General features: G+C 40.1%; 1 protein-coding gene across 2 annotated transcripts; it reads right to left on the reverse strand.

Moving 5' to 3' along the window:
* Positions 1 to 27,755, reverse strand: tdrd12 (tudor domain containing 12). 2 transcript variants are annotated; one of them, XM_033634745.2, is made up of 36 exons: positions 27,658 to 27,755; positions 27,310 to 27,381; positions 24,805 to 24,969; positions 24,342 to 24,478; positions 24,060 to 24,179; positions 23,811 to 23,866; positions 23,566 to 23,651; positions 23,116 to 23,284; positions 22,365 to 22,429; positions 22,162 to 22,280; positions 21,966 to 22,031; positions 21,795 to 21,846; positions 21,268 to 21,347; positions 20,030 to 20,113; positions 19,397 to 19,457; positions 18,891 to 18,998; positions 15,848 to 16,033; positions 15,475 to 15,628; positions 14,816 to 14,943; positions 14,443 to 14,634; positions 12,697 to 12,825; positions 12,223 to 12,340; positions 11,944 to 12,083; positions 11,609 to 11,838; positions 11,209 to 11,290; positions 10,608 to 10,789; positions 10,135 to 10,342; positions 7,831 to 7,923; positions 7,430 to 7,590; positions 7,037 to 7,321; positions 6,508 to 6,575; positions 4,174 to 4,243; positions 3,876 to 3,989; positions 1,145 to 1,298; positions 567 to 627; positions 1 to 435 (listed from the first exon to the last, which is right to left on the reverse strand). In XM_033634745.2, exons 2-36 carry the CDS (start codon positions 27,331 to 27,333, stop codon positions 362 to 364), a joined length of 4,221 nt encoding a protein of 1,406 aa, XP_033490636.2. In that variant the 5' UTR covers positions 27,334 to 27,381; positions 27,658 to 27,755; the 3' UTR covers positions 1 to 361. The 2 variants fall into 2 exon arrangements, with proteins under 2 accessions (XP_033490636.2, XP_033490638.2); XM_033634747.2 differs by lacking the exons at positions 1 to 435; positions 567 to 627; positions 1,145 to 1,298 and having other exon boundaries at positions 3,357 to 3,989; positions 20,030 to 20,110.
* Between the last annotated feature and the right edge of the window lie 73 nt (positions 27,756 to 27,828).

Genomic DNA, 27,828 nt, shown 5'->3' on the forward strand with positions numbered 1-27,828 from the left:
TGGCTATCTAATGTTAACAGAGCACTTTTACAAAGGTAATGTGCTGTAGGTGCACTTAAAGGTTTTTTTCCAGACAAATTTTTGGCTGAACTCTTCTGTAACATGAAACTTTGATAGTCATGTTGCATCTTACTTGATGCTTGAGGAAAAGAAACTCATTGGAGTCAGATGCTTTCAACCTAAAAGTTTAAATCCCAAGGTCCTGAATTGTTAACTAAATTCACTGCAGAAGTTTCTATTACCAGATCCCTTCGGTGTTAGGGAGATAAGGTCATTTTGTTGTTATGACCCTCAGATAATAATAAGTGACCTGAGGAAAGGTTGAGGTGTATTTTTGTGTCTTGGCATTCGTCTGTAATCCTCAGTCGCTCTCACTGCCGCTCTCTGAGTTCACATACCAGTAATCCTTCCCTGTGTTCTCCACAAAACACAGACCTGAAGACCAAACCACAAACAGTACAGACGTCAGTTCAATACACAGCAGCTATCAAAGACTGCATTTCACATTATTATCCACCTTTAGAAATTACAGTCAAATTTCAGTCAGGTTTTCAGCCTGGTTTTACCATTTGGGGTTCTGCCTTCATCTTCCTCCAAGTGCTCCATGTCATAGCTCACGAAAATATTCTGTGGAAAGAAATAACCTTGTTAGCTTCAATGTGGCATCTTTATGTATATCAGCTCTTTCTCATCTGCATTTCTCCAGGATTTGAGTTGTTCTGTCTCTGCGACTGGAAACACAGGGTGGATTCAGGGACACTGGGGGGAGTTAACAATTTTTAGTTTTGACGTGACTACTCAAAAACCTATTTGGGTACAGTTTTTATGTAGGTACCTTTCATCTGTGTTATACTTATTAAGAGTATTCAATTGTTTTTACAATCAATGTAAGAGTCACAGCATTGACTGAATTGTGTTGACTGAAACTGGAAAGTCACAAATAGGAAGCATTTTATTAAACCTAAATCAACATCTACAGCTGTGTCTGTGTACAAATATGCGTGTAGAGTTCTTCTTGTGTCAGGAGATCACTAGGTATCTTCCAGCGATGGAAATAAAACTTGCACACTCCAGCACTGTTGCTGGAAAAAATCCAGGGGGAAACACTGTTTAAACATTAAGCTTTAAGCATCAATTCCAGTACCTTGTTCCTCAGGAGTCTTTCCCAGTGGCCCTGCTGTTGTTTGACCAGCTTGAGCACTGGCTCGTTGGACTTCATTTCCCAGCAGCAGCGGTCAGCAGCGATGTGGGCGTGAAGCTGCAGGTCGGCTCTGTAGGTGCGACCGTTGGCTCTGCCACTAAACACAATCAACAGAAAGAGAGAGGGAGACAGAGAGTGTCAACCTGATCCCACACTGAGGGAACACCACTGTTATAACTTCACTATGCTGCACACCGAGGTATCTAAACTTTCCCTTCTATGAAAAGACAGGTTGTAGAAGACACCACACTCAGACTGCACCACACCCTCAGGCACGCCTCAGTCTGTCCTCACCTCTCCTCAGGACGACCTACCTCAAGTCCTCAGTCATTAGAGTCCATCAGAGAATGACAGGTCTGAGGCCATCGTACACACGAGTGTGCTGCACTATTTTTCTTTTGGGTCAAAATTAACCTACGAACTGGACAGGGGTGAAATGGAAGATGATCGTGATGAAGTCGTTTTTTGGTGTGAGGCAACACATGTTCGAGCCTAGATGCGAAGCCAGTAGTGCTGCTGGTGAAGGACAGAGGCAGGCTCATCCTCCCAGTGGTAGGCTAGTGTCCATATTATTTGTCTTTCATTAGGTGCAAAATTAGTATACACCTCCTACACCAGATTATGAGAAACTCTAAAATACCATAAAAGAGACAGTGAGTAAGATTTAGGAGGATTTAGTGGCATCTAGCAGTAAGGATTTCAGATTGAGATTGCAACCAGCCGAAACTGCTCCCGGTTAGAATTTTTTTCAGTGTTCATTATTTAGGAGGTTTTTGCTGGTGGACAAGGACCTGCTACCTGTGTAAATATAAATGGAGCTTTAAGCATGCTTGATAATACAGGAGACCAAATGTGTATTTTCTTAAAATATTATTTTTATGGAGCTTTAAAAATCCAAAATTCAGAAGTTCAGACCTGAAATGAAACACTGTTGAATTAATGTGTTTGTGTCTCTGATTTGTTTTCAGCAGTTTACAAGTTTATTTTAAATTCATGAAAACATCAAGGTCAAATAATAACGACCTGGACATTAAGTATGAATTTCCTGCACAACCATCCCACGACTAGGTTTACGTCTCTCGATTTCTGGTTTTGCCATTTTGGATTTGAAGCCAATGAAAGAGGTGAGCCAAAAAACACAGATGAAGCAACGTGTAACACTGCAGGACAACACCGCCTCCTCACTCTGTGCTTCTTCCTCTTATTTTGTGTTCAGAGATGCATTACCAGCTGCTTCACTCTCATTCACAGGCTCTCAGTCTCATGCGTAAACCACACGTAAATCACCTGTACTGTGATACTATTTAGTATGCAAGAAAAAGATTTAGCACATCCTAAAACAGAGTATGGCAAAAATACCAGGATGTTTTACTGCATCCGGCTACATTCTGCAGTACACAGGTTAGGATGCTTCTCTGGCTATTCTGATGCACAGTCTTCTGCACAGTATAAGATGCGTCACATTGACTGAGCCACAGACAGATGAAAGCTTGATGACAGCTGATAGAAGCTGCAATGACTATAATCAGTCAATCAATCAGTTAAGCTAACAACAGCAGAGCTCTCCAGGTTGACCTCTGTCTCTGGCGAGCTCGGCAAATGGCGTCTTGTTGCATCTCGAAGGTAATGTTAGGTGATAACATTAACATCTGCTGTGTTCTAACTTTCATATTTTTTCTTTTTACTTTACTCTTTTATCGACTGCAACACATATAAGAGCAAGGGTCAAAGGGTCAAAGTTCAAGGCACATTGTTATGACATAGTAGCATGTCTCAACTGTATGCATACTCGACACAACCATAGCATGTTGCTCTCAGAAGCGGCTGCTGAATAAAGTACGACACCTAGTGGTAAAATTCGGTACATCAGTCTGGTCCAAAGTTTGTTTTAACATCAAACCAGTTTAAAAATTTTCACAATGGCCCAACTGTACTCTCTAGTTTGTTCACAGGCAATAATATACTACATGAAAATTTATTTGTCAAAGTGAAACTGCTTAATACAGATGACACGACAAGTTTCACTAGCATCAGCGTGTTAGCTAATGTCATCGATCCGTGTCACAAAAATACAAAGAATAACGCAGGTGAGGCAGACGGCATGATGACAACCAACTGTTGTATAAAAATCATGTGACAGTAAACATTGATTTTAAAACATTTTATTACAGGCTAAAGTAACTGAGAAGCTAATGCCAAAACACAGTTCAGAAGTGATCACAGAAAGTCTGACGTTACTCTTACTATCTGTGGAGTCACTGCAGCAGAACAACAAATGAACTCACAGGCATCTCTAACTTCATCTGTCTGTGCTCACTTTGTGACACATGATGCCATGTGGTTATTTGATCAGCTGAGGAACAGCTCTATTATTCAGAAACAGCAGAGTAACTTTAATGTTCCAACAAAGAAAAGTCACGGTCCTTGATGATGTTTCCTACAAACATTCATACCTTATTAATAAATAAATAAACCTAAACTATGTTTGATGTAAACAACTCTGTCCATTGGCAAGACACGTGAACTCGTGTGTGTTTAATTCACACAAACGCTGGCCATGCTAAACATGTACCCACTCCCACCGGTGTAAAGTGCTCTGGATAAAAAGTTCCACTGAATGTTGGATGTGATGTGAAGTAAGTGAGCGATCATTGGCGGTCTGCTCCTGACAGACCTGTAGACGACTCTGTCAGGGTAGAAGTCACAGCGCTGCCTCTCCGGGTTCATCAGCTTCACCGTTACAGTCACAGAGTCGGACGTCTGGTACCAACGGAGCAGAGGGTGGAAACTGAAACACAAAAATGTTGTTTAGAGACACTTGTACAGTTTGGATCATCTACTGTAGATTTTAAAGGTAAGACTTACTTTAAAATTTTTATGAACAGTATAGAAAAATTAATGTACAGTGTGTATGTACAGAAGTTGTAGTAGGACAGAATTTTCTTTTAATTTCCATATAGGCCATCTTGTACCTTTTTATGGAGTCATCACAGTCTGTCTCATTAGTGCTGATGACCTCCAGGCTGTTGCTTTGATCGTCACCTGCAAGATCAGGATTACAGAATCTGGATTTGAGGTCTTTGGATATAGGCTGACTACCATGATCATCCCACTTGTATTTTTACCCCTCATCTATTTTTATTTTGTTATTCTCCATGTTACCTTCAGCACAAGATTATGTTGTGTGTCACTTGTTTTAGACAATAGATGCAATTGTGAATTCACTACAAAAGCAATTCAAAGTTGCTTTGGATGAAAGTGTCAGCTAAATGACTAATGAAATGTCTATGTTGTTCAAACTACTACACAACATTTCATTGACACAGATGTGAGAATGTTGGGAAATATAAGTCAGTTTCCATAATGATTCATATCCATCTAGTTGCTTTATAGTACACAATACTATAAGGTACACAATACATATAAAGCCAGAATTGCATGATTTGAGTTGGTCATAACCATCAGTCTGTTCTAACTATTGCAAAAGTTATTTTGTTTTATCCTATGTGAAGCACTTGTGTCATGTGGGTACTGTCCCTCCCCCTTTTTTTCTTTTTCTTTTTGGCTTTGTTGTGTTTTTTGGTTGATTTTTTTTGTATGGTGTTAACTATGTAGGAAAGGACAGCAGTTATACATTTTCTGTTTGCTCAATTGATGAGTTTTGTCTTGGCTGTCTGGAATAAAATAAAAAAGAGTTAAAAAGAAAAAACAAAGTAAAATTATTTTGAGTTACATGTGGGAATTGGTTGGGTCTAGTGATCAGTAGGAATATCTAGGATGCGATAATGTGCTTTGGTATTTATTGTGCTTTGTGTAATATTAACATGTATTTTGTTTACTATTGATTTTGTACGGCAGCTCTTATGATGAGAATTAATGTAGCCTAGGCTATATTTTGTAATCTGACATTCTGGTTTCACAAACTTCAGTTTCCCAGTAAAGTTTAAAAAACAAATTGAATGGTGTCAATATCCCTCTGTCCGGCCTGACGGTCGGCATTAGTACACTGTGCAATGTGCCATGTGTCCTACATCTCTCTACATCCACCTTGAATCCATGCTTGATCCACCCTTCCAGTGGGATCAGGATAATCCTGATTTTTAGCTTCGAAACTATCCCAATCTCCACCTTAGAATTTTGAAATACCCAAAAACAGCGTTTGATCAGGATTCTGGGTAAAATTGGATTACCAAATCCATATCCGAATTTTACTAGGATCAGGATCACATATCCTGGTTTGAAATACCCAATTGAGATTTAATCCTATCCAGACCAGTCTGATCCAGATTAAAAGTTTTGAAATACTGGGCCCTGGAGACAAATTCTGGTTTTGCATTTAACCTTTCTAAAAGTGGAAGCAGCTACAAAGTCTAGTTTTCACTGTCTACTCTTGCAATGGCTGCTATCCATTTTGTCAGCATCTGGACTTACCTGTTTTTGTGCAGTTGCGGGATTTAATTGGGTCATTACATGTCAAGTCAGATTGAAGTTGTTAACATTTTAGATTTTGTTTAAACTTTGTGTATATGCCGCTTGACATCAAAAAATAAAACACATAGTTTTTTGCCCCTGGGAAATTTTTACCCTAAAAAACATCTTAGACAGGAAGCCATATCTATATCTTCAGACAGATAACTCCTAGAGCTGGTAGGGGCACAAGAGAAACAATGTGCAACAGATCCAGATGATGGAAAGGCATTCGGATGTCGTATTTTTCATTAATGGCCCTTGAAAATGGGTGAAAAAAGGAAGAATGGTGGTTATATGGCGATTAAAACAAGCCAAAGTTCAGCCTTGCTGTTTTGAGATGCCACAATGGTGATGTGTACTAATTCCTAGGACCATGAAAGTTTGTGTAAACAAGGGTTTATATGCAGGCACTTTGTGCATAAAGTAGCAAGTTCCTTCCATGTTGTCTTCATGTTCAAATTTAACAAGAGTTATATTTTTCAGAATTATATTTCAGAAGATACTGAACCCTAAAAAAGTATGACAAAGGTCCCAGGGGCCAAAAATATGCAATCCTTAAAATTCTGCAAAAAGGGTTTTTTGTGTGTTAAGCAGCGTACACATAAAGTTGGAACAAAATCTAAAATGTCAACAAAAAAATCTGATTTGACATGGAATGAGCCTGTGACAGTACATTTAATCATCTGTTTAAGTTGCCTGACAGAGTCACAATAACAAAAGGTGTGACGTATGAGTAATTATGTACCTCTTTATATTTAGTAACATACATGATCAACATACAGCAGGATGCTTCTCAGTTTAAACTCACATGAAGTTTAACTTTTATTTATTTTTACCGTTTTCACAGGGGTTCAGAGGAGCAGGCTGACTGGTCATGGGGGACAGTTCTCCTCCATCTACGATCCTGTGAATCAGAATCATAAAGCTTCTGTTCAGACCAAAGACTGGAGCTAGAGACCTTAAATCCTCTGAGGGACTTACTCTTCTACCTCCTGATGTTTTTAACATTTGTGACTGTTTGAATTAATCGCTGAATGAGCTGTCCCACCTGCTCCCACCTGACCTGGGTGGTGTGCAGTGCAGTGAACTGAAGAGCAGCAAAAATAACCTACAGACCAACATGTGTAACCAGTCAAAAAAAAATTGTTACAAAGGTACTTAAAAGATGGGACGAATCAATAAATGGGACACAATTAAAAAAAGAAATAGGATGAAATGCGTTGTGGCACTGTGAGTTAGTTATCTGCTCTCCAAAAACAGGTGCAGGTTAAATGTTTGTTGGAACGTGTTTGTGATGTCATTTTTGTCTAATCCTAAATATGTGAAGCCTGAACAAACTAATATGATTACTATGAAGACACCAACCTCATCATCTGCTCAGTGTGGGTGTTTGTCTGTCCAAAAGCTGCCTGGCTATCCAACAGACCGTTCTGATCACACACAGGAACCAGGTGGAGTTCAACTGCTGCTGGTGTTGGTGGTGCTGGGACCAGGGACTGGATCACTGAAGATACTGGACTAAGTGGCTCACATGGCTCGAGGTGAGGAAGGTCATCGAGCTGACTGACCTCGGCTGCTCTGAAGGTTTTAGGCAGAACTTCCTCCTCAGCTTTGATCCTGACCTCCAGAGACACCGGACCATCCTCTGACCTACAAACAACAGAATGCCACTTCATTCATCATCAGATTCATTGTCTGACATGTACCCGCCACTTAGTCCTCTACTGGGACAGCTCAGTCAATCAAGTGTTTCCTTACCCAGAACTGTGACTCGTCTGCTTGCTGCTCTCCTGGCAGAGCGCATTCAGCAGGTCCAGATGCTCCGGGTTGCTGACTCCCATCCCAGAGGTTATGATCTCTGACTGCACGCTGTATTCATTGATCACAGTTTTGGTACCTGGCACCCGAGTCATACGGACCTTGAAATCAAAAACGCAAAGTTTACTGCCAGCTGCACCCAAAACACTCCATTCCAACAACAGACTTATCACAGAGGCTGACATTTACTGACAAATCTTTTCATGTACTTTTGACTTCTGGAGAAAAAAAAGGAAAGTCTACCATACCCAAGAAATCAAGTTATTAATTGGACACTTTATCTGTTGATCAGTTACCCACTGACTAACTGAAGGAGGAGATGACTGACAGGTAAAACCTACCATGGGATCAACAAAAACAGTGTTTCCCAGACTTAAAACTGCTCTGGCTCGATGCTGCAGACCGCGGATCTTCTGGCTGATCGCTCTGGTGACCTGCAAGTCAAAAACGTTCAATCACATGTGGGAGCTTTACACAGTTAACTATATATTTGTAAATACTATTGTTTAAATTTCTTATATTTTCATGTATCTTTCCTCTCTTGCAAGGAGCACCTGTAACATAAATAATTTCCCCTCTGGGATCAATAAAGTATTTCTGATTCTGATTCTGAGTTACACTACATGATATCAGTACAAGAAAGACCCCTCCAATGACCTTATTACCAAATAAATCTGAGAAACCCAGAAGGGGATGTATTTATTTATTCATCATATATTTAATATTTTACTTCTACTAATCACATGGTGCAGAGGGAGGCCAGGGGTCAGAATAGTGTTATCAGCAGTAATTGCACAATGAGCAGCGCTGCCACCCAGCTCCCACCCGACTTGGGTGGAGTGTAATACAGAGCGGGGATAGCTAGCTAACCAGTGTAGCATGAATACCTTATTCTCTCGTTGCTGCACATCATAGAGCTTGAGCTACTACTAAACTGAAGAGTAGCAAAATTAACCAATACAGCAAATCACAATGTTTATTTACAAAAACATCCAGGTTGAAAATCCTCCCGTCAAAGTGCTGAGCAAATGCTGCCTCAGTTAGTTTGTTTTTGGCCACCTAGAAAAGGCCCACCAAAAAAATTAATATCAGTTTAAGTGTAAGTATATTTAAAATATTTTTACTGCATTACCTGGCCATCAGAAAGCCTTTCCTGACAGGGAATTAAAGTCGTTATATCAATGCCAAAAGCTCCACTGACAAGAACAGTAATTTAACTTTAAGTCTGCTAGTTTCAAGGTTCCTACACATTTGGAATTTCAAAATTCCATACTTTTCCATACCCTAATTTCCAGACTTCTCTGCATTTTTTTTTCCCCAGAGAATATGCGACATCTGAGTAAATATATCAGTGTATCATATTTCACATCATATTTAATTACTCTTAATAGGCGATTGTAGCCAAGTACCATAATGGCATGCAAATAAAAACTCAGGTAAGTTCAATGTCTGCAAAAAGGTTGGGACTCTGGGTGCAAGCGATGCAGTAACGAGACGTCGGTGTTTTTTCCTTTCACGTGGCTCAGAATCGCCTTCTCCCCCATGTTGGCGATGTCAAACGATTTCACACAAAGCTTGCATCTAGCTCTGTGTGTGAATTGGGAATCCTTGGCCAACCAGTACTTACATACGGTATTGTCAAGCCATCCATCCAAAAACTACAAAATCTACCCATTGTGACCCACGTGAAACTCGTCCTCTTGTCGAAGGTGCAGTGTTGGAGTGAAACTTGATACCTGGGGGGCTGGACGAGGGTCATGGGGCAGCAGACTGGACATACCACTTGTCAATCAGGTAAAAGGGGCGGTATGTTTTCTGAGACGTTTGCTCTCACACAAACTGTGCTTGGCCCGGCATAAAACACAATACGGATTGATTAAATTAATTTTGGAAATACCTAATTTTCTATTTTAGAAAACAATATTTTAGAACAGTGGTAATAGTCTGGAAACATAAATATTTTTCCATACTTTATTTTTCATTTTCCATACTTTTTAATACCTGGAAATTGATCAAATTTATTTCCATACTTTTCCATACTTTCCATACTTGCGTAGGAACCCTGTAGTTTACTGCGGCCACTATTTATTAGTGTGTTTTTTCTGTGCCAGTGGATTTAGTTTATCAGAGATTATAGCAAAGCAACAGATTACATTAAAGGAGCACAGCGGAAACATCAGATACCTCAGACCACCATGTTTATCCATGTATCAGTTACAGCTGAAAACAACAACAGAAATAAACAAGTTTGCCAATTTTTCATAGCTCAGCAACTGTTATTAGCTGCCACCTGCCTAACTGGAAGTGATTATTGCTGTTAGTGACATTGATTCGGTCTATAGACCAACGTGTGTAATATTCCAAAATATTCTCAGTGGTTAAGCAATTAATGGTTAACTGTTGCCATCTTTGCTCTTAATGTTCACACAATTACTCCTATTGAACACCTGTAGCTTGTATGAACTCAGACTGTGGCTGATAGAGATGATCAAATATAATTTTTTGAGCTGCAGTGTTTGTAGAACATTTTCTGGGTCATGCGGCCACTGTAAGTACACTTTAACAATACCTGACATCTGTATTTTTAAACTAGGAATAAAATAATAGTGTGTTGTTAGAGCAAAGTGAGGAGGTGAGCAGGAAACCTTGGGGTGCCAGTCGATCTCTGCGTCGACAGGTTTGACCCGGCAGACGATGATCTCGATGGCCTGGCCGGGCAGAGAGTGAAACTGCTCTGGGAGCTGCAGGATCTGATGGGATTTGACCTCCTCCTCCTTTCCCACATCAATGAACCGAACCAAGACGCTGAAAAACAGCCGGTCACCACGGTCTGGGACTGATAGGATCTTCACCCTGCCACAAGGAGCACACAGTGACAATTCATACATTAGAAGAAATTTAATCAAAATCTAATTTCCAGAAAAAAACTCCTAACTAGCCAGGAACCTCATTTAGCAAAGACATTAACTAACTAATACAGTGGTTACTTGCCTGCTCTGTTACACTTACAGATCATCCTGATAAAAAGAGACAACATTTGGTCTTTAAGTGCCGTGACTGTAAATCTCCTCCAGTGTGATTATCACCCCTTAAATTGTATTCAGATTTCATGTCTGACCTGTGGAAGACGTCGTCCTCCTGCACAGTGTACAAGCCTCCCTCCAGCATCTCCTCGGCTCCAGGTTTCTTGTCAGCATAGTAAGAAGTCATCTCAGACGCCATGCTCTGGAAACCTCCATCCTCATTCCTGACGATACGACCGTAGAACACTGATGCTGTCTTAATATAGAGAGGCACCACCTGAAAGCATCGGACACAACACAGCCAAAAATTTACTACAGTTACAAGAGGTGGAGTTTGGTGTAGCAACAGATGATGAACACAGTGGTTGCTTGATGGAAACTATTTTGTATTTAGTTTTTGTGATTATGAATAATGATGACGACCAAAAACTGAAGAGGGGAAAACATACAGTGAGCTTGTGCTTCTGATCAGGATAGATGATAGAACAGTGACCCTGATTATGACTTTAAAGAATGAGATTTAAACATAGAAACACCATGAGCAACATTAACAGTAAACTAATGTTTGTACAATTTGTTTATGTGTAACTGAAAAACTGAAAAAGTCTAAAGCTCTGTAAAGCAGAAGATTTTGACGGCCAGTTAAAATGAAAAGTTGACACGACAGAGTAGAGACAAAGATGTGAACGTCCTCACTTCTATGACTCCCGAGGCAGGAAGCTCAGATTTATCCAGCTGGGAGATGAATCTGTGACGGTCAGGACACACACTGCTGTCTCTGGAAAAAAACCCACACAGAATCACATTGTGTGTTCATTTTTATTCTATTCTAAAAAGACTGAAAATCTGTAATGAACCAGAAAACTATTTTTTTGCCCTCAAAATCCAAGCATTGCAACAGGTCTCCTTTAAATCCTCACATCTGAGAAGCTGCAGCCAGATCATGTTTGGCACTCTGACTAAAGACTTCATGGATTCATGCACTGTCATATGTGCTGATAATACTGAGCAGGCCATACAGCTGAATACATTTTATTCCAGTCTTTACAAATTAAAATAAACCACACAGCAGTTCATCATTTGAAGAAAAGCCAACCTGCAGACTCCAAAGCTCTTGAGGTAGCTGCAGAGAGGCTTGTTGGTCTTCTGGTCCTCCCGGGCCACACGGATGCCTTGAGCGAAGGACAGCAGCTCAGGAGGCAACAGAGCGTTTGTTCGCTCCAGGTAACGCAGAACCCCGACTACATGACAGGCGTTCCTCTCAGAGATCAGCAGCACCGACCTGGTGAGATGACGACTCCCTGTCTGATCCTGGTCCATGGAAACCTTGGAAAAGAAACACGTTTCATCCAGCCTTTTAGCTGCAAACGTGGATGAAACTGTCATTATGTTAATGCAGCTACTGCATGTATCTCCTCTGTCTGTTCTTACTCGTGTAGAAAGGTTTCTGAAGTTCTCGGCCATGCAGAGGAGTCGGCTACCGAACACTTTGGGGGAAATGGGGAAGCCATAGTGGACAACGCAAGTCGCATCTCTGATTCCCAGACACTTCAGACACTCATTGGTGGTCACTAGAGGTCAGAAGTCAAACATAAAAAAACAGCAGCACTGTTAATATTCAGTAAGGAGTTTCAGTGAATGACTCTAAATGTCTTCACTGTTGATTACACCTCCATGTTAGCAGTTTCCTCATATACATGTTCAGTTTACCCAGGATAACGTGAGTGCCGGGGCCGATGTCTTTTCTCCACTGCTGGATGACGAAGTCAAACAGGTATGTTGACTGTTCGTGGGTTTTGAGGCAGAAAGCTGATTTGCTGCTCACAGCCTGAAGATCAGAAAAGACACTGGTTAATTTAAGGTAAACTTCCCTTTGGGTTCTGTTTTCACCATCAGTGCACTGCATCTGAAGATTATACATGTGGATGGAAGGTAGAAATGATGGGAGAGTTTTCTGCCTTGCTAATAAGAGACCGTCTCTGCTGTCATTGAAAACAAAAGTTATCTTGTCTTGTTGGTGTATTCTGTTGCAAGTATAATGTGTCTCTCGATTTGTTAGGTGGCCAATTTGGGGCAAACACAAACTCACACAACTTTCCATTATTATAAACACTCTGTACTTCACAGTAGGACGAGACACTAAATGTATAGGAATGTTAAGCATGACTGAAGTTGTTGTTTCACCTTGAACACATCTTCAGCTTCCTGAACAGAATTAGCTACGATCAGAGTCTTCTGGCCGACATCAGGGTTGAAATCCAACGCACCCAACAGTACTGAGGCCTTACTGCTCTCCAGAGTCATGAGGATGATCTGTAGGAAGACAGATATTTCCTCAAACTGAGACTCTCATCAGACATTTGAACACTGATCTCAGTATTTACCCCTTTTCCAGCAAAATTAGCACATGTATGCTGTTTTTTTAAATGCAGGAAACCCATTAAATAGGCAATAGATTCCTCTCCCACTGCCGGTAAACCAGAGCCGTGTACACAGCTCTGCAGTGGACAAGTATGTCTTTCTGTTCTTTTTATCCTGATGTGTCACATTCAACGTCATGGATGGGTCAGAAAACAGGTTAGTAACAGCAGAGAGCAGCATGGAGGTGATTACTTCTTGAAACTGTTGTGATTTTGAGTTCATAATTTTAACATGATTGTTTATAAATAACTTACCTTTTGCATACATGATTGTGATAATATTGCTATGTACAGTATATAATATGCTGAGAAGTGTATTTACATTTATTTGGTTTAATTGCACCCCCTGCTGTTATGTTTGAGTATTGCAATGAGTGTGGTGCGTAGAGGTCATGTAATCAAAAGCGTCAAGTTAGTGGGAGAGGAAGGAGACGAGAGCAGGAGTGCTACAAAATGTCCAAAGGGTTTAAAATGAATCAAGACGGATTCACGTTCTGCTAACTACTTCCAAATTCCAGTTCAGAAGGCGAAACGGTGTGTGTGACCATGTATATTTTATTGTGTATTTGTGTTATTGATCTGTAATACATATTTCATATTTGGGATTGACATTCAGAGCTAGCGAGTCTGGGTTAGCTAATGTGAGAGGGACAATGGTAGGTTAATGGCAGCTTTGTGTCGCATGTAATTATTGTAAATGTGATTGTGATTGTGTATATTTTGTGTTACAGTTTTTCACCGCAAAATGGTGTTCACACTGTGGATTGGAGGAGAATAAAGTTGTGGAACACTGGCTGGTTGACTTGTCAAGTCTGTCTGAACTAGAACAAAACATTTGGAAGCAGTGACACTTCTTTTTACACATCTCCTTCTTATTCAGTCTCACTCAAACTTGCTGCAGACTTATGTGGATCAGTGTGTGAGTGCTGCTTGGATGGAGACAAATAGTATTTTGTGCTGGTGCGTTATTGCATCGCCCTAACAGAGAGCCAATAAATACCTGTGACCACTGTAGAGTCATTTATCCCAAGAGTGAATGCCAATTTGCAACCCTTTTCATTAAATACAAAAGCCAGATGTTAACAGGTGTTAGCTGGTTCTTTGTGCAGTGGGAAAGGGGACTACAGTCTCGACTACAACTTGTGACAGCAGCTTCACTGCATATCTTATATGTACGTACTCCTACAGTCAGTTTAGAACATGTAGACGTAAAACTTTCTGCTGTTATCAGACAGTCTGGAGTCATTCAGAATTATTTTGACCTTGAAATAAAGACATTAACATATTAATCAACCACATTATTTCTGGATTTCAAGGCTTGACTTTGGATCTTGATTATTATAAAATCAACTCAAAAAGAAAATAAGATCAAGATTATCAGATTAGATTTATCGGTTTTAATAATATATATAATAATAATAATATATAATAATATTTTGCATTTAAAAACCAAAGTTAAACAATGGTAACAACATAAATTTGTAACTATAGATTCTTTATTGACACTCACCTGCTGAACGTCACCATAGAGAGCAGCTTCCTTAGGGACAGTCAAGAAAATGCAGGGGTATGGCATATGATTGGCTAATAACCCCTCCATGTGACTGGTCCATCTTTTTGCCACGGCTACAAGCTGCTGAGGACAGGATGCCTTCTCCTCGCTGGACGTCACCTTCTGGAAATGCTGCAGGATGGTCGCCATCTGACAGAAGAACATTCATTATAATAATGAAATGTGTAGGAAAGTTTTATTTGTGTGGAAAAGAAAAACACATCAATGCAACCACAACAGAATCATGAAAATAACAGTATAATTTCCTAAACTAAAATGTAACAGCCTGTTACTGTAGCTCAGGAGACGTTGAGTGTGAATGATGCGTCACCTGATCTGGAGCCAGAGTAAAAAGCTGGTCAGCCTCATCCAGCACGAGGTGGTAGAGACGCAGGAACAGGAAGCAGTGGCAGGACAGCAGGCGGACCAAACTGAAGGGAGTGGTCACTAACAGCAGGCCTGGTTAAAAAACACATATAATATTTAGGAAATTATTTCACTACTTTAGTTAAGTGGATACTTCACTTACTAAATGATCATCAGTGTTGTCTGGAATTCGTTGAGGAAACTTTCTTTTCACACATGCCTCCAAGGTAGATGAAGAATTGAAAAAAAGTGAATAGTCTTCATGAGTTGAAGAAAACGGGGACTGCGTTTAACAACAACAAAACTATATCACAACAATACATCTCATGCAGTAAAATCAAAGTCTCATTTATCTGATCAATGGCTCAGTACTTTCCAGACACATGCATTTTAGCTAAAACCTTAATATAAAAAAACACTTCCACCTAGAAGTGTGCCGTAGTTCAAACACAAGTGTATGTAACACATGGTGAGTTACTGATGTACATATGATCACTGTGCAGGTGAAGTATCTTTTAAGGATAATCTCACCTATAACCACATAAATGCATTTGGGGGATTTTCTGTAATAACCTTCAGCGGATCACAAGCAGACTGAGATGACTAAGATTGCGCTTTGCTCACAGTTTTTGGGGATCCTGACATCCTTGGCTTCGTTTTTGCCGATGCCCAGCAGCACGATGAAAGGGTGAAGGACTGAGGTGATCTCCATCTCCTCCAGCAGGTCATACACAACCTGAACCTTCTCCCAGCCTGGACACAGCAGCACCACCACAGGCTGGACATCGATAGACAGCATAGATCAAAAAATTGGTCTTACACTAACTAAATGACTGACAATCAAACAGTGGTGCTGCATGAAGGGATGTGTGATCCAGAACATAAGAGAGTAATAGTGTATTTTATTGTAGTGATGTTTAATACAAGATTCCACTCTAGAAAAGTCATTTTGATCCACTTTAATAAATGTCCTTCTGCCTGGTGTTGATGTACTCACCCCTGCGCTGGAGGTGAGGGAGGTGAAGATGGTGTTGAGTAGGATGTGGGTGAGGAGCGGGCCGAGGTAGCTGAGTGGCTGGTCAGCATTATGGGAGACGATGACGGTGTTGAACCCTTGAGCCACAGCTGGCCAGCTGCAACAGTCAGCTGGAGACAAAGAGCTGTACTGCTTCCTCCGCAACACCTGGAGACAGACCGGTTGCAGGTGGAGTTTAAACATGTCGCTTGGTTTGGGTGTGAATAAACAAATAAACAGTCTCAGTCTCTTTTGCCCTCCTTCTATAAAGCTGAACTCATCGCCACCTTTTGTGTCAGTGAGCACGGTTGCATGCGCACAATAATCAGATAACTGGGAATAATCAGGTAATGGTAATAATCCGACTTGACGCGTTTACATGCACTTCAATAATGTGATAATCAGAAAAGCCTGGTTTACATGATTCAGTCCTTCAGTTGGATTTCTCCCCAAGTACATGACATAAAACTCAAACTTCCTGTTATAGTAGGTACTCATATCCTTGAAAAACCTCGAAAAGTACGCAAGTCATATATTTGCAAAATAAAGCACTCATCATGCTGACATCTTATATTCTTACAGTACTGTTTGTTTTTATCATTAACAAATACATGTGAGAGCATTCTAATGTGTAGTTTATCAATGTGGAGCCAATTTTACATACTTTGGGTAGATTCGGAGTAAAAGTACTGCAAAGTGCAATATACAAGTGTGTTGTATATAAACTTGTCACACAAGTTGCATAACATATAAGTAAGATAAAATAAAAGTGACAATTTAAACACTGAGAATATAAAAATATATTATTTTATGTAAAATCTTTATCTGAAAGGAAACAAAAGCTGTCAGATTAACGTAGTGGAGTAGAAAGTACAATATTTCCCTCTAAAACGTAGTGGAGTGGGAGTATAAAATAGCAAAACCCGAAAGAAACCAGATTAAAGGGTATACATGCACCGAATAATCTGACTATTGGGGAAAAAGCTGTGTGTATCTATCTGATTTCTCATAATCAGATAATGGCTTTTATCTGATAAAGCCTATCGGATTATGCTGTTTACATGACCACTTGAATAATCAGGTAACTCCAGAAATCAGATAATGATCGGTTTATTAGTGTGCATGTAAATGCGCTCAGTGACTGTCGCGGCAGACCAGGGGGAAGGTCACTGTTGGATTTGCAGCCCTTCGTCACTCGCCACTGCTGCCAGGACTTCGACACTGCCAAAAGCCATCCAGGGCATCCAAGGCTACCACTCGCAGAGAGCGACTGGCACCCGGAAGTGCTTCAGCTGCAGTTTGGAGGGAAATCCACTGAGGCAGGCTGTGGGGGCAGCTGTGGTCGGTACTGGCAGCTTCTTAACATCATCATGTTTGTCGACAGCCACTACTTCATCAACCAACCTATGGCCTTCTTGCCAAGTGGTTTTGAAAGCTCCAGGTCTGGTGATGGATCATTTACATGCTGTATACGACAATACATTCTGAATAAACCTGCTTTTCCTCCAATTTCATGACGCTATTAAGATGCTAACTGTGTCTGTTAAAGCCCAGAGGGGTTGAATGTCCAAAATAAATAAATAAATAAATAAATCTTAGTTCAAAACTTTGCCAAAGATAGATTTGCTAAATTAAAGTGTTGCACCACACAAGCAAGCAAAAACACAACTACAGTGAGTGGAGGACGAGACATAGAACATGGACAACATATCTGTTAGTTAAATGAAAATGCTGTTTTAATAATGGTGGAAATCAGAGTTACAGTGTGCATCCTCACACTAGTTCTGGTGACAGCAAAGATTGAACAGACAACATCATTACACATAAGAACTATTGTAGATCTGAATGAATTCACCTGAAACATCAAAAAAACTGAAAAGATTTATGTTTACATTTTACAAATAACTCAATGCAGCTGAAGTTATGAAACCATGGAGCAGTGTGCTGGTCAAAATGACCTGACATGGTCAGTTTGGCAGGTTGTTTCCTACTCACTCTTAACTGCATGAATTCTGTTCTGAAACACGTTTCTCCATGCATGCCTAAATATATAAAAAACAAAGAAAACTGCCTTTATAAAGGCTTGTTTTATTACAGACATCCTCAAGTTCCCTTAAATTTGGAACTTGTAGTTTCTTCTTCCTTTAAAGCACTTTGTAACATCTCTTTTGTAAAGTACTATAAAAACTAGAAGAGTGCGCTCAGTGCAGGGCAGGCTGTGTGTCCAGTGTGTACGTGACAGTAGTGTAGTGAAGGGGAGACGATGTGCAGGTTACATTATCAAGGTGTAACCAGAGTAGACGGGCTATATGTAGACAAGGCTGGGACACAATATTCATTAAAACCCCGGTAGCACCAAATAATGTAATAATTTCCCTAAATTTTATTAAAATTTGCATCTAACCTGATCGAAGACGTAATAAAACCCAATAATAATAATGAAATCTCCTGACTGATATTGTAATCAAACTTTTACTCATAATGTAATACTTTTTGGGTTGGTCTTTTTTCCCCCCACAAATGACAATGTAATCATTTTGAAAGACGGTGTCATTGTGGTGCCAGTTTATCACACTGCTATGATCCACTGATTCAAGATGAATAAATCCCTGCTTTGCTTTTTGTCACTGCCATGTTGATTTTAAGGGAGCCATCGGACACAGCTGCATCACATGCATTGTCTAGAGAAGCCGCAGTGGGCTCCAGCAGCCATGTTGCAGGGGGAACAAAGCTGTCTGGCGCAAGATCTACTACGCACTCTACTGAGTGCACTTTTCTAGTCTGCAGTAACATTAGGTTCTGTATCATTAGTATTTTTTCATAATTTTTAAGACCTAGGAAAGCAATTCTTAATTTAAATAAAATAACCCTATTATTAACAGTGAAACAATATTCATAACAAACTATTTTCAATTAACCCTTTATGTAAAGGTCCCTTGGAGAATGTTATTTCAGGTTTCTTAAGTTTTTTCTTATTTTCATGTCAAAATAGCCTCAAACAAAGTCAGTGTACACTCTTGTTTACCCTGCGGAGAGTATCCGTGACGGGGGCATCGTCCAAACTAGTGCAGGGCTCCATTGGGAGGGCAGAGTGCACCAGAATCCCACTCTTTCTGGGATCTCTGGGAACAACCTGAGGACAGTCAGGAGGCAGAAACAATTTTTTTTTTTCCTAATTTTGCCATAAGTGACCAAAACATCAACTTCAGTTTATGTCACATTTTAGGGTTTCCAACAGTCGAAGTCGAAGAGGTGAGTCATCTCAGCTGAAATAAATAGTATCTCCATAATGCACTTTATAAAGCATGAACCTCCCGGGGAAAAACGCTGAGGTGATATTGTGCACAGCAAATGCTATGTAAAGAAATGAATGTTCTTTTTTAGGCCATCATCCACTGACTAAACTGACAAGTATTTACAGGGGGCCAAAATAACAGCTTGATGGATTCAGTCTGTTTTGGGGTTCTTGGGTTGCCAACACATCAAGTACCAACAACTCAGCAAAGGTTAGACTGAACTAAGAAAACCTACCGCATCATCTGCAGCATCTGGATCGGGGTTCAGAGGCTCCGGGTTCAACCACTCCAAAAGGCTACATCAAACACAACAGCCAGAATTCAAAAACCTTGGACATCATTGGTATTGAAACATGCACAAATTTGCAATAGTTGCGACCATGTACATGCATGCATCCACTCACTCATGCCAACCTCATTAACTGTTTATAGCACAATGATGCCTCCCTACGACAACCATTTCCTAAGTTATGAAAGGAATCATGGCAACATGATGTGTGTGTATGTGTCTTTCTATAAAGTTTGGTCATGTTTCGTGAATCTGTTTGGAAGTTGTGTGTCTTCCTGGTAAAGATCACTGTGGACAGACTGAGCAAAAACACAAGAAATTTTCAGGTGTTTTTACCACCTATGAAAAATTTTGCCTTGGATGCTATTTAAAAGTTTTTCTTTACACAATCATACATCTTTTTAAATCAAGATTTTGTATGGAATTACTCTCAGCTATTAACTTTTAGGTGAGACAAGATGTTCATTGTCATTTTCAGTTAGCACTCTCCCATACCATTTTATCTTTGTTGATGCTACACTAACTCAACACTGCACATTTGTTTGTTTGTTAATCTTCCCTCCCTGAGCTGCAGCTCACCGTGAACAGGCCCAGTCCTCTTCAACCCTCCACGTCTTCTCTGTTGGTCCTGACTCCACTGATCTGCTCGAACTGCTCGAACTGCTGAACAATAAAGAGACAGGGCAGAGGCCATCAGCTCAGACACACACTAACTCCAGAATCAGAATGTGCCTGGTCTGCACTGTAATGTGGTCAGGCTGTAACCGATATGAGTTTCATGTTGTTTTTTTGTTGGGTGAGTAAATGTGTTTGAGTATAAATGTTCACTGCTCTAAAAAATTAGGGGAACACTTATTCGTCACAGTCTAACGCCAAGTCAGTAAAACATGAGGGATATCAACCTGTCCATTTAGGAAGTACAAGTGATTGTGAATCAGTATCACCTGCTTTGGTGCCCCGTTCTCTCCACAGATGAGAGCAGGTTCACACTGAGCACATGTGACAGGCGTGAAAGAGTGTGGTGAACGTTATGTGGCCTGCGACATCATCCAGCATGAGCAGTTTGGCTGTGGGTCAGTGATGGTCTGGGGAGGCATATCCTTGGAGGGTCACACAGACCTCCATGTCATAGCCAACGGTACCAGGATGAAATCCTCAGAGGGATTGTCAGACCTTACGCTGGTGCAGTGGGTCCTGGGTTCCTCCTGGTGCAGTGGGCCCTGGGTTCCTCCTGGTACAGGAAAATGCCCGGCCTCATGTGGTCAGAGTGTGTAGGCAGTTCCTGGATGATGAAGGCATTGGTGCCATTGACTGGCCCTCTCGTTCCCCTGACCGGTGCATCTGCTGCTGCCAAGTACCACCACAGACTGTCTAGGAGCTCACTGATGCCCTGATCCAGGTCTGGGAGGAGATCCTGCAGGACACCACCGCTGACTCATCTGGAGCATGCCCAGACGTTGTCAGGATTGTATACAGGCACACGGGGGCTGTACACACTACTGAGTCACATTATGAGTTGCCATGATAAAAGTGGGCTGATGATTTTGGTTTCCACTGGCCACTGTTACATCATTTTGTTCTCTACACATTATACAAAGCACATTAGTAAAGATTTTCAACTTGAATAATTCGCTCATGAAGATCTGATGTGTGATCTAAGTGTTCCCTTAATTTTTTTCAGTAGCCTAGAGCAACGAGTCAAATTACGCAGGAGCACAGTAAATATTTCCTTCCCCACCTCCCTCTGTAATTTTAATCCTGTCCGAATGGCTCATTAGTAAATTAACGGAGTTGTTGAAGGTGTGTTGGCTGCGTACACTTCCTGTCCTGTATAGATGCTGGAGGCTGCAGTCGACTCTTCAGGTTGACAGTCTTTTAGCTCTTCATGCTGACTCTCCTGGAAAAAAACAAAACAACCAAACAAGCTTTTGGTTCTAGATTCATTGTTAAGGAATCACTAACCAATTTGAACAGGTGAAACACAGTAATCTCAAGTCTGAGCTCCACACTTTTAGCCCTGATTTTTAACTCACTGACAGTTTTTGTTGACGAAAAGTGAACACAACATTCGACAGTCATGTAATGTCATCAGTGCAGCAATGTGATGACTTTTAAAGTAAGAAACACGACAGCCACATGTATGAACTCCAATACAAAAATTAAAAAGAAGAAGAAAGATAAAAACATCAGGCCTTCAGCAGTTTGAACCCCTGTAGATATGACTTACAGTTTTGTGAGGTTGTCCAAAGATTAGATTACATGTTAGAAAATGTGCTTCAGCTTCAGTTCTAAAACCTTTGCCATTTAGCTTGAAGAACACTTCTTGTGCTGTGTATGTACTCACACTGGGAGCCGCCTGCTGGTAGCTGCTGGCGGGATTCAGAAACTTCAGGAACCTGTAGGGTACAGGAAGTGCTCTGTCACTATCAACAAGTCATACTAAAACAGACATGAAATGTGTTGTTGGTTTCAGACAATCAGAAAGGTTCTGTATGTGACTGAGGTCAATTCTCACCTGAACAGATTTAGGTTTTTGGTGAGAGCTGCAGCCAGAGACGAGTCTGTATCCTCTGACGAGTCACTGAGCATGAGAGCAGGTCAGTAAACTTAAATTTATATTTTTTAAAAATACATATACTAAGACATCACTCTTCAATACTCATTTCTCTGTTCAACAATGAACTGTTGAACTGAATCAAATGTGTGCTCACCTCTCTGCAGCAGCAGCCGCGTCTGAGCCATTCTTTGACTGACGGCCCGGAGACAGGTGTTCATCTGTGACCTCTGACCTGCTGCCTTCGTCACAGGTCTTCAGCTCATGTTGTGGGCTCTACAGCAGCAGAGAGGTCAGAGGTGAGGCTGTGCGGATATTTACCGGAGAATTGACAGTAATGCAGTGAGCAAAGCTGCTGACCTGAGGTGAAGAGGGAGCTGCCAGCCAATCACCTGCTCTGTCTGCACCCAGACTTTGTGACATCACTGAGGGTTGAAACAGTAAGACTCAGTGAGAATACAAACGTCAAACAGAATCACAGCACTATTTCATTTCTTAAAATTAGATCTTGAAAAACATCGCTGAAAACAAATCTCAGTTTGGACATGTAATTGACATGAATCCAAGCTGATCACAGCTGCTGTGCCTATGAGGAACTAAAATCCAAACTTTCAACAACAACCTTTCACAAAAATAAGAACTGTTTTCAATCATATCACATAATAATCAGCAGATGGACTTTTCCCAGCTGGTCCTCAAATGTTTAGATTCCCTTATTTTCTGGATTTGTTTTGTCTACATGAGCTTTAAAGTTCTTAAAACTTACATATAATCCAAATTAGAATCTTTGCAGTTATATGACAATTAAGGAAAACTCTGCAAAACATCTTGTGATTTGAGTGAAAGCTCCACAAACACTATCGAATGTACCTCAGGGTGAGACTGTTTTGTCAGTTGCTGTTTTCAAGGTCAAGGATAAACTTTGAAACTAAAAATCATTACAGTTTACAGATGGTTTAGTGAGCCATGTACATGTCTGCGAGGCTATGACCACAATTTATGACCTGACTGCACATGTGGACGTTCCTACATACGCAGTGTAAACTACTGCTGTCCATCTAGTGTGGATATGATTAACTATCCTGAACAGGAGGTCAGTCTGTGTGTTTACCGTGAGGCTGTTGGGTTTGTGCTGATGACTTTTTTGAGTCAGTCTGGGTTAAGATACTGGAAGGCAGCATGTAGGGATATTGGTCCACCTCTTCCAGCCCGCAGTTGTCAGCTGACTCTCTGCTGTAATATGCAAACTTCTTGGCCACCAGATCGTCGTTCACACATATCTGAAAAATCAAGAAAACCCTGATGATTCTTCTTTTTGTGTTACAATACAAGCTCTGATAACAAACTGCACAAGGAAATCTGAGTACAAACACACAACACAATATACAGTAACTGACAAACAAGCAAGAAATAAAAGATGGGTGGATGAAAACGTTTTAGTTTTAAAGCAGCAAATTCGTGTATGATCTTCTCTGTATTTATGTGTTTAAACTAAATGTCTGAGGATCTTTTATTGAATTAATATGACTTGCTAAATCCTGCACTGAAAGTCGAAGTTCACCTTGATGTTTCGTACAGTCAAGTAGAGCTCAATGGAGGTGGAGTCTGACTCGGACTCTAACAACACGGCCTCTGACAGAGTCGATGCTGATGGAAGGAAGCAAACTTTCAAAGTGACTCCTCAAGATTGGAAATACTTTTTAACACCGGTCTCACAGCAGTTTAGAGCAAATCAAATGTTGCTTTTAAGATGTAAAATCTACAGGAAAATAACACAGCTGTTTATCTATCTTCCATGTGGGTCACCTTGGAGCAGGTTGTGCAGGTAGAGTGTAGCGGAGCTGTCCCACCGAGTGGACGGACTGCAGAGGAAAGAATAAAGCATCAAGCTGAATTTATGTCACAGTATAAATATCTGTAAACTTCACAACACAGAGATAAAGTGGGTTTGTAGAAAAATCACATTTCTAAGGACTGTGGATATATCCTATGGAGTGTGCATCATGCTTCACAAAACCATCAACAATTCAGTCGTAAGGTGTGAGCTTGTCTTACATGAGTTTTGCCTTCTCCTCAAAGACAGACACTCGCAGGGTTTTTGGTTTGATTCTTGCCAGGTGGAACTTCCTCACCCAGTAAGGCAGCTGGAGGAACCTTTGCGCAACAACTTGGATCCTTGAACCAAGAACACAAGAGTTACTGATCAAACAGCACAGACATACAAACATCTTTCAAGTCTGCAAACTCTTTCACTATTAAAGTAGTCTTTTGTTTGGACTAATTTAGCAAAATGGCAGGGGTCAAGTGTTGAGAAGGACTGGCACAGTTCTGGCTTACTGGTCTGAGGGGACAATGAGTCGTTCTCCGTGGTCGACCAGGAGGCAGTGAGCCTGACAGGACACCGAGTCCATAATGATCGACTCCACCACAGCTCGACACCATGATTTTATCACTGACCAGTACACCACACACACCTGAGAGAACATACACAAAAGGGTTATTACAGTTAATGAAAACTGAAACCAACAGTAAAAAAACATTTTGTTAACCACGATAAAAAATTTAAACAACAAAAAAGCCCCCCAAGAAATCTAAATGGAAAACTACAATGAACAGTGCAACACAAACTAAAAGGAAACAGATCTGTGGGTAAAATCAGCTTTGTTTCTCCTGTTATTTAAACTGTGGTTGTTTGACTTCTTCCAATCCACCTGCAGCCCAATCAAAATGTCACAAGAACACAACCCATATCTGAATCAGGTGTGTAAAAATACAGGTGAAGAGAGACTGCAGGTGTTACCTGTCCCTCCTCTAACGATGTGGGCTTCAGCTTGTGCAGGTCCTGGGTGACATCGTGGTAGAAGAGGTTCATTTGAGCCAGCAGATTGTCGTACTGGTCTGTGGTCTCTGCATCACTGCCGGTAAGCTGAACAACCCGACCCCAGAGGCAAGACGGGCTCTCAACCTGTGGAGGCCAAAAAGAAGTGTTTCAAGAGAAAACACAACTAGGTCAAGTTTTACAGATATACACCCAAAATATTAAAAACCAATGGCGGGTAAAGTGAATAACATATGATATGTTTTTAAGTAACTAAATTTACCAAATAAATGTAGCGGAGTAAACAGTTTAAATTTTACTTCTGAAATGGAGTGGTGGAGTCGAGGTATAAAGTAGCACAAAATAGAAATACTAAAGTAAAGCACAAGTACCTCCAAACGGTACTCAACTCAATGTACCTGACGTTTCCACCACTAGAAATTACACAAACTAACTGCAACCTAATAAAGCAACTTTCGGGTTTTGTTTTTTGTCTTTATCTTAACTAAATACAGCAGAGGAAGAAGTATTCAGATCTTTTACATTAGCAAAAGAAGCAATACTACAGTGTAGAAATACTGTAAAACTCCAATTAATAGCCCAGGCTATTATTTGCTTAACTCACTGAAATCAACAGGCATATATTTGGGACAGGCCTTTTATTTCTTTCAAACAAAACTGTTGCTCAGCAAAGATCAGGAAACATAATCTAATTGGTAATTTAAACCAGTATGAGTATTACCTGTTTAAAAATTAGGCTTCAGATAATATATCAATTATGAATCATTCATTTGATCTCACTCTGACAGACGGAACCCAGTACACCAACACAACACCACTTTATCCTGTTAAAACCATACTCATTTATTTCTGTGAAAAAACCCTTTTGATCTGACGACCCATACGGACTAAAGGAATAGGAATAACTCACAGGGTAATCTAGGAATGGACACATAATATAAGATAGCCAACAACCCAATTTTATACATCCAAAGAGCTTTTACAAAAACATGCTTGGCAACCAGACCAGGCCTCTAACTGAGACAGGCATTTGTCAAAATGTGTAGCCACACAGGGCTAGTAAAAGGGCTTAGGCATTTATTTGGGATTAGGCTTTTAAACAGTACTCTATTACAAGTGAAGGTTCTGTATTCAAAATTTTAATTAAAGAAAAGTGCAAAAGTTTCAATATCAAAATATGCTTACAATGCTAATAGTAAATGTACTCATTATGCACACTGGCCCGTTTTAAAAAAATAAATATCATATTGTTGAATTATAATTATTTATTCATTATAGTGTTCATCATTTAATGTTGCAGCTGGTAAATCTGAAAAAAATTACTTTATATACTAGCTTAATCTATAATAATACATCACAATGTATCTATATTTTGAATTAATAAACTAAATCCACAAAGTAACTGAAGCCATAAAATAAAATGTAGTGGAGTAAAAAGAACAATATTTGCCTCTAAAATGTGGTGAAGCAGAAGTATAAAAGACAGAATATGGAAATACTCAAACAAAGTGCAAGTATCTCACAGTTGTATTTAAGAACAGTAATTGAGTAAATGTATTCACTACTGTCATCATTTTATAAAATACTTTGATATAGATTCCATCAAAGGTATGTAGAATAGTCAAATTAGCTTCACCTTGACCCACTGCAACATTATATTTACACATTAATGCATAAAGGATCATAATACAATATTTCCACATACAACACTGACGCACGCCATTCTGCTGCATAGTGAGTATTTTCACTTTTTAAACTTTAATAAGAACATTTTGCTGATACAGCATTATTGTAATTGTTCTTAAGTACTTGAGTAAATGTAGGCTACTTAAGTTCAACCACAAGTGAACAAAAACATGTTGGAAATGCCCCAAAACTGCAGGAGCATAGAATGGAAATACTCAAGTAAAGTACAAGTAGCTCAAAGGTGTACTTCTGAACAGTAACTGAGTAAATACATTTAGTTACTTTACACTCCTTCATTCATTTAATGTATTTTTGTTCCTACATTTGACAGTTATTTATATTTTACCTTGTACTTTACGGATTAATCATCTGCATACAAACTGTGTCATCGTCTCATAATGTACTTTGTAATAGATTTGATCAATAGTTAGATCAGCTCCACCTTGACCCACTGCAACATAACATTTACAAATGAATGCATAAATAATAATAATAATAATCCAATATTAGACACAGGCCATTCTGCTGCTTAATTAGTATCTTTACTTCTTAAACTTTAATAAGAACATTTCACTGAGTTTACAGTATCATACAGTATTATAGTAACTGTTCTTGAGCACTTCACTAAATGGAGGATACCTCATCCACCAGTGAAAATAAACACGATGAAAACGCACCCAAACCGCCATGATTTATCCTTCTAACGTTCATCTGAACTACATCAGGCCGCATTTACATTGATGTTAATTAACCGTTAATGTTACTGAAAAGTTCACTTACCTTCAAAATTGATATTGTCGGCATTTTGTGCGGCCTCGTCGATCCACACCACGCTCTTAAATACAAGAGACACTGAAACAAAACACAAAAAGTTAGCAAAGTACCTAAGTTTGTTGTAACTCTTCCAAAACTATTAAGATTTAAAGTCAGAGGGCGACATTTTGAACCTGACACTGACCCGCCGCCTGTTGGCTAACGTTAGCTAAACCTGCCGTTAGCTAAACGGCGTTACCCTCCGTTCACACAAAACTAGGATTTAAAGGGTGGATTCACGAAGTAGAATTTGATAGATGCGGTGTTTTGCGTTATTTCAGTTGATTACCGTCACATTTACCCCGTTAAACGTACATGCTTTCGAGCTTCTGAACGGGAACAGCCAGTGAGTCTGTAGTGAGGAGGAAAAAAGATGGCGGAGTGTTGTTCTGATTGCGACCGTTAGAGGTCACTGTGGAGATACCAGGTTCCTCCCAGGTGAGAGGGTGGATCTGTTAACTTGCTTTTTTACCTGATTTTTTTTTA

This window comes from Epinephelus lanceolatus, chromosome 5 (genome assembly GCF_041903045.1).
Source record: "Epinephelus lanceolatus isolate andai-2023 chromosome 5, ASM4190304v1, whole genome shotgun sequence".
NCBI classification, from domain to species: Eukaryota; Metazoa; Chordata; class Actinopteri; order Perciformes; family Serranidae; genus Epinephelus; species Epinephelus lanceolatus.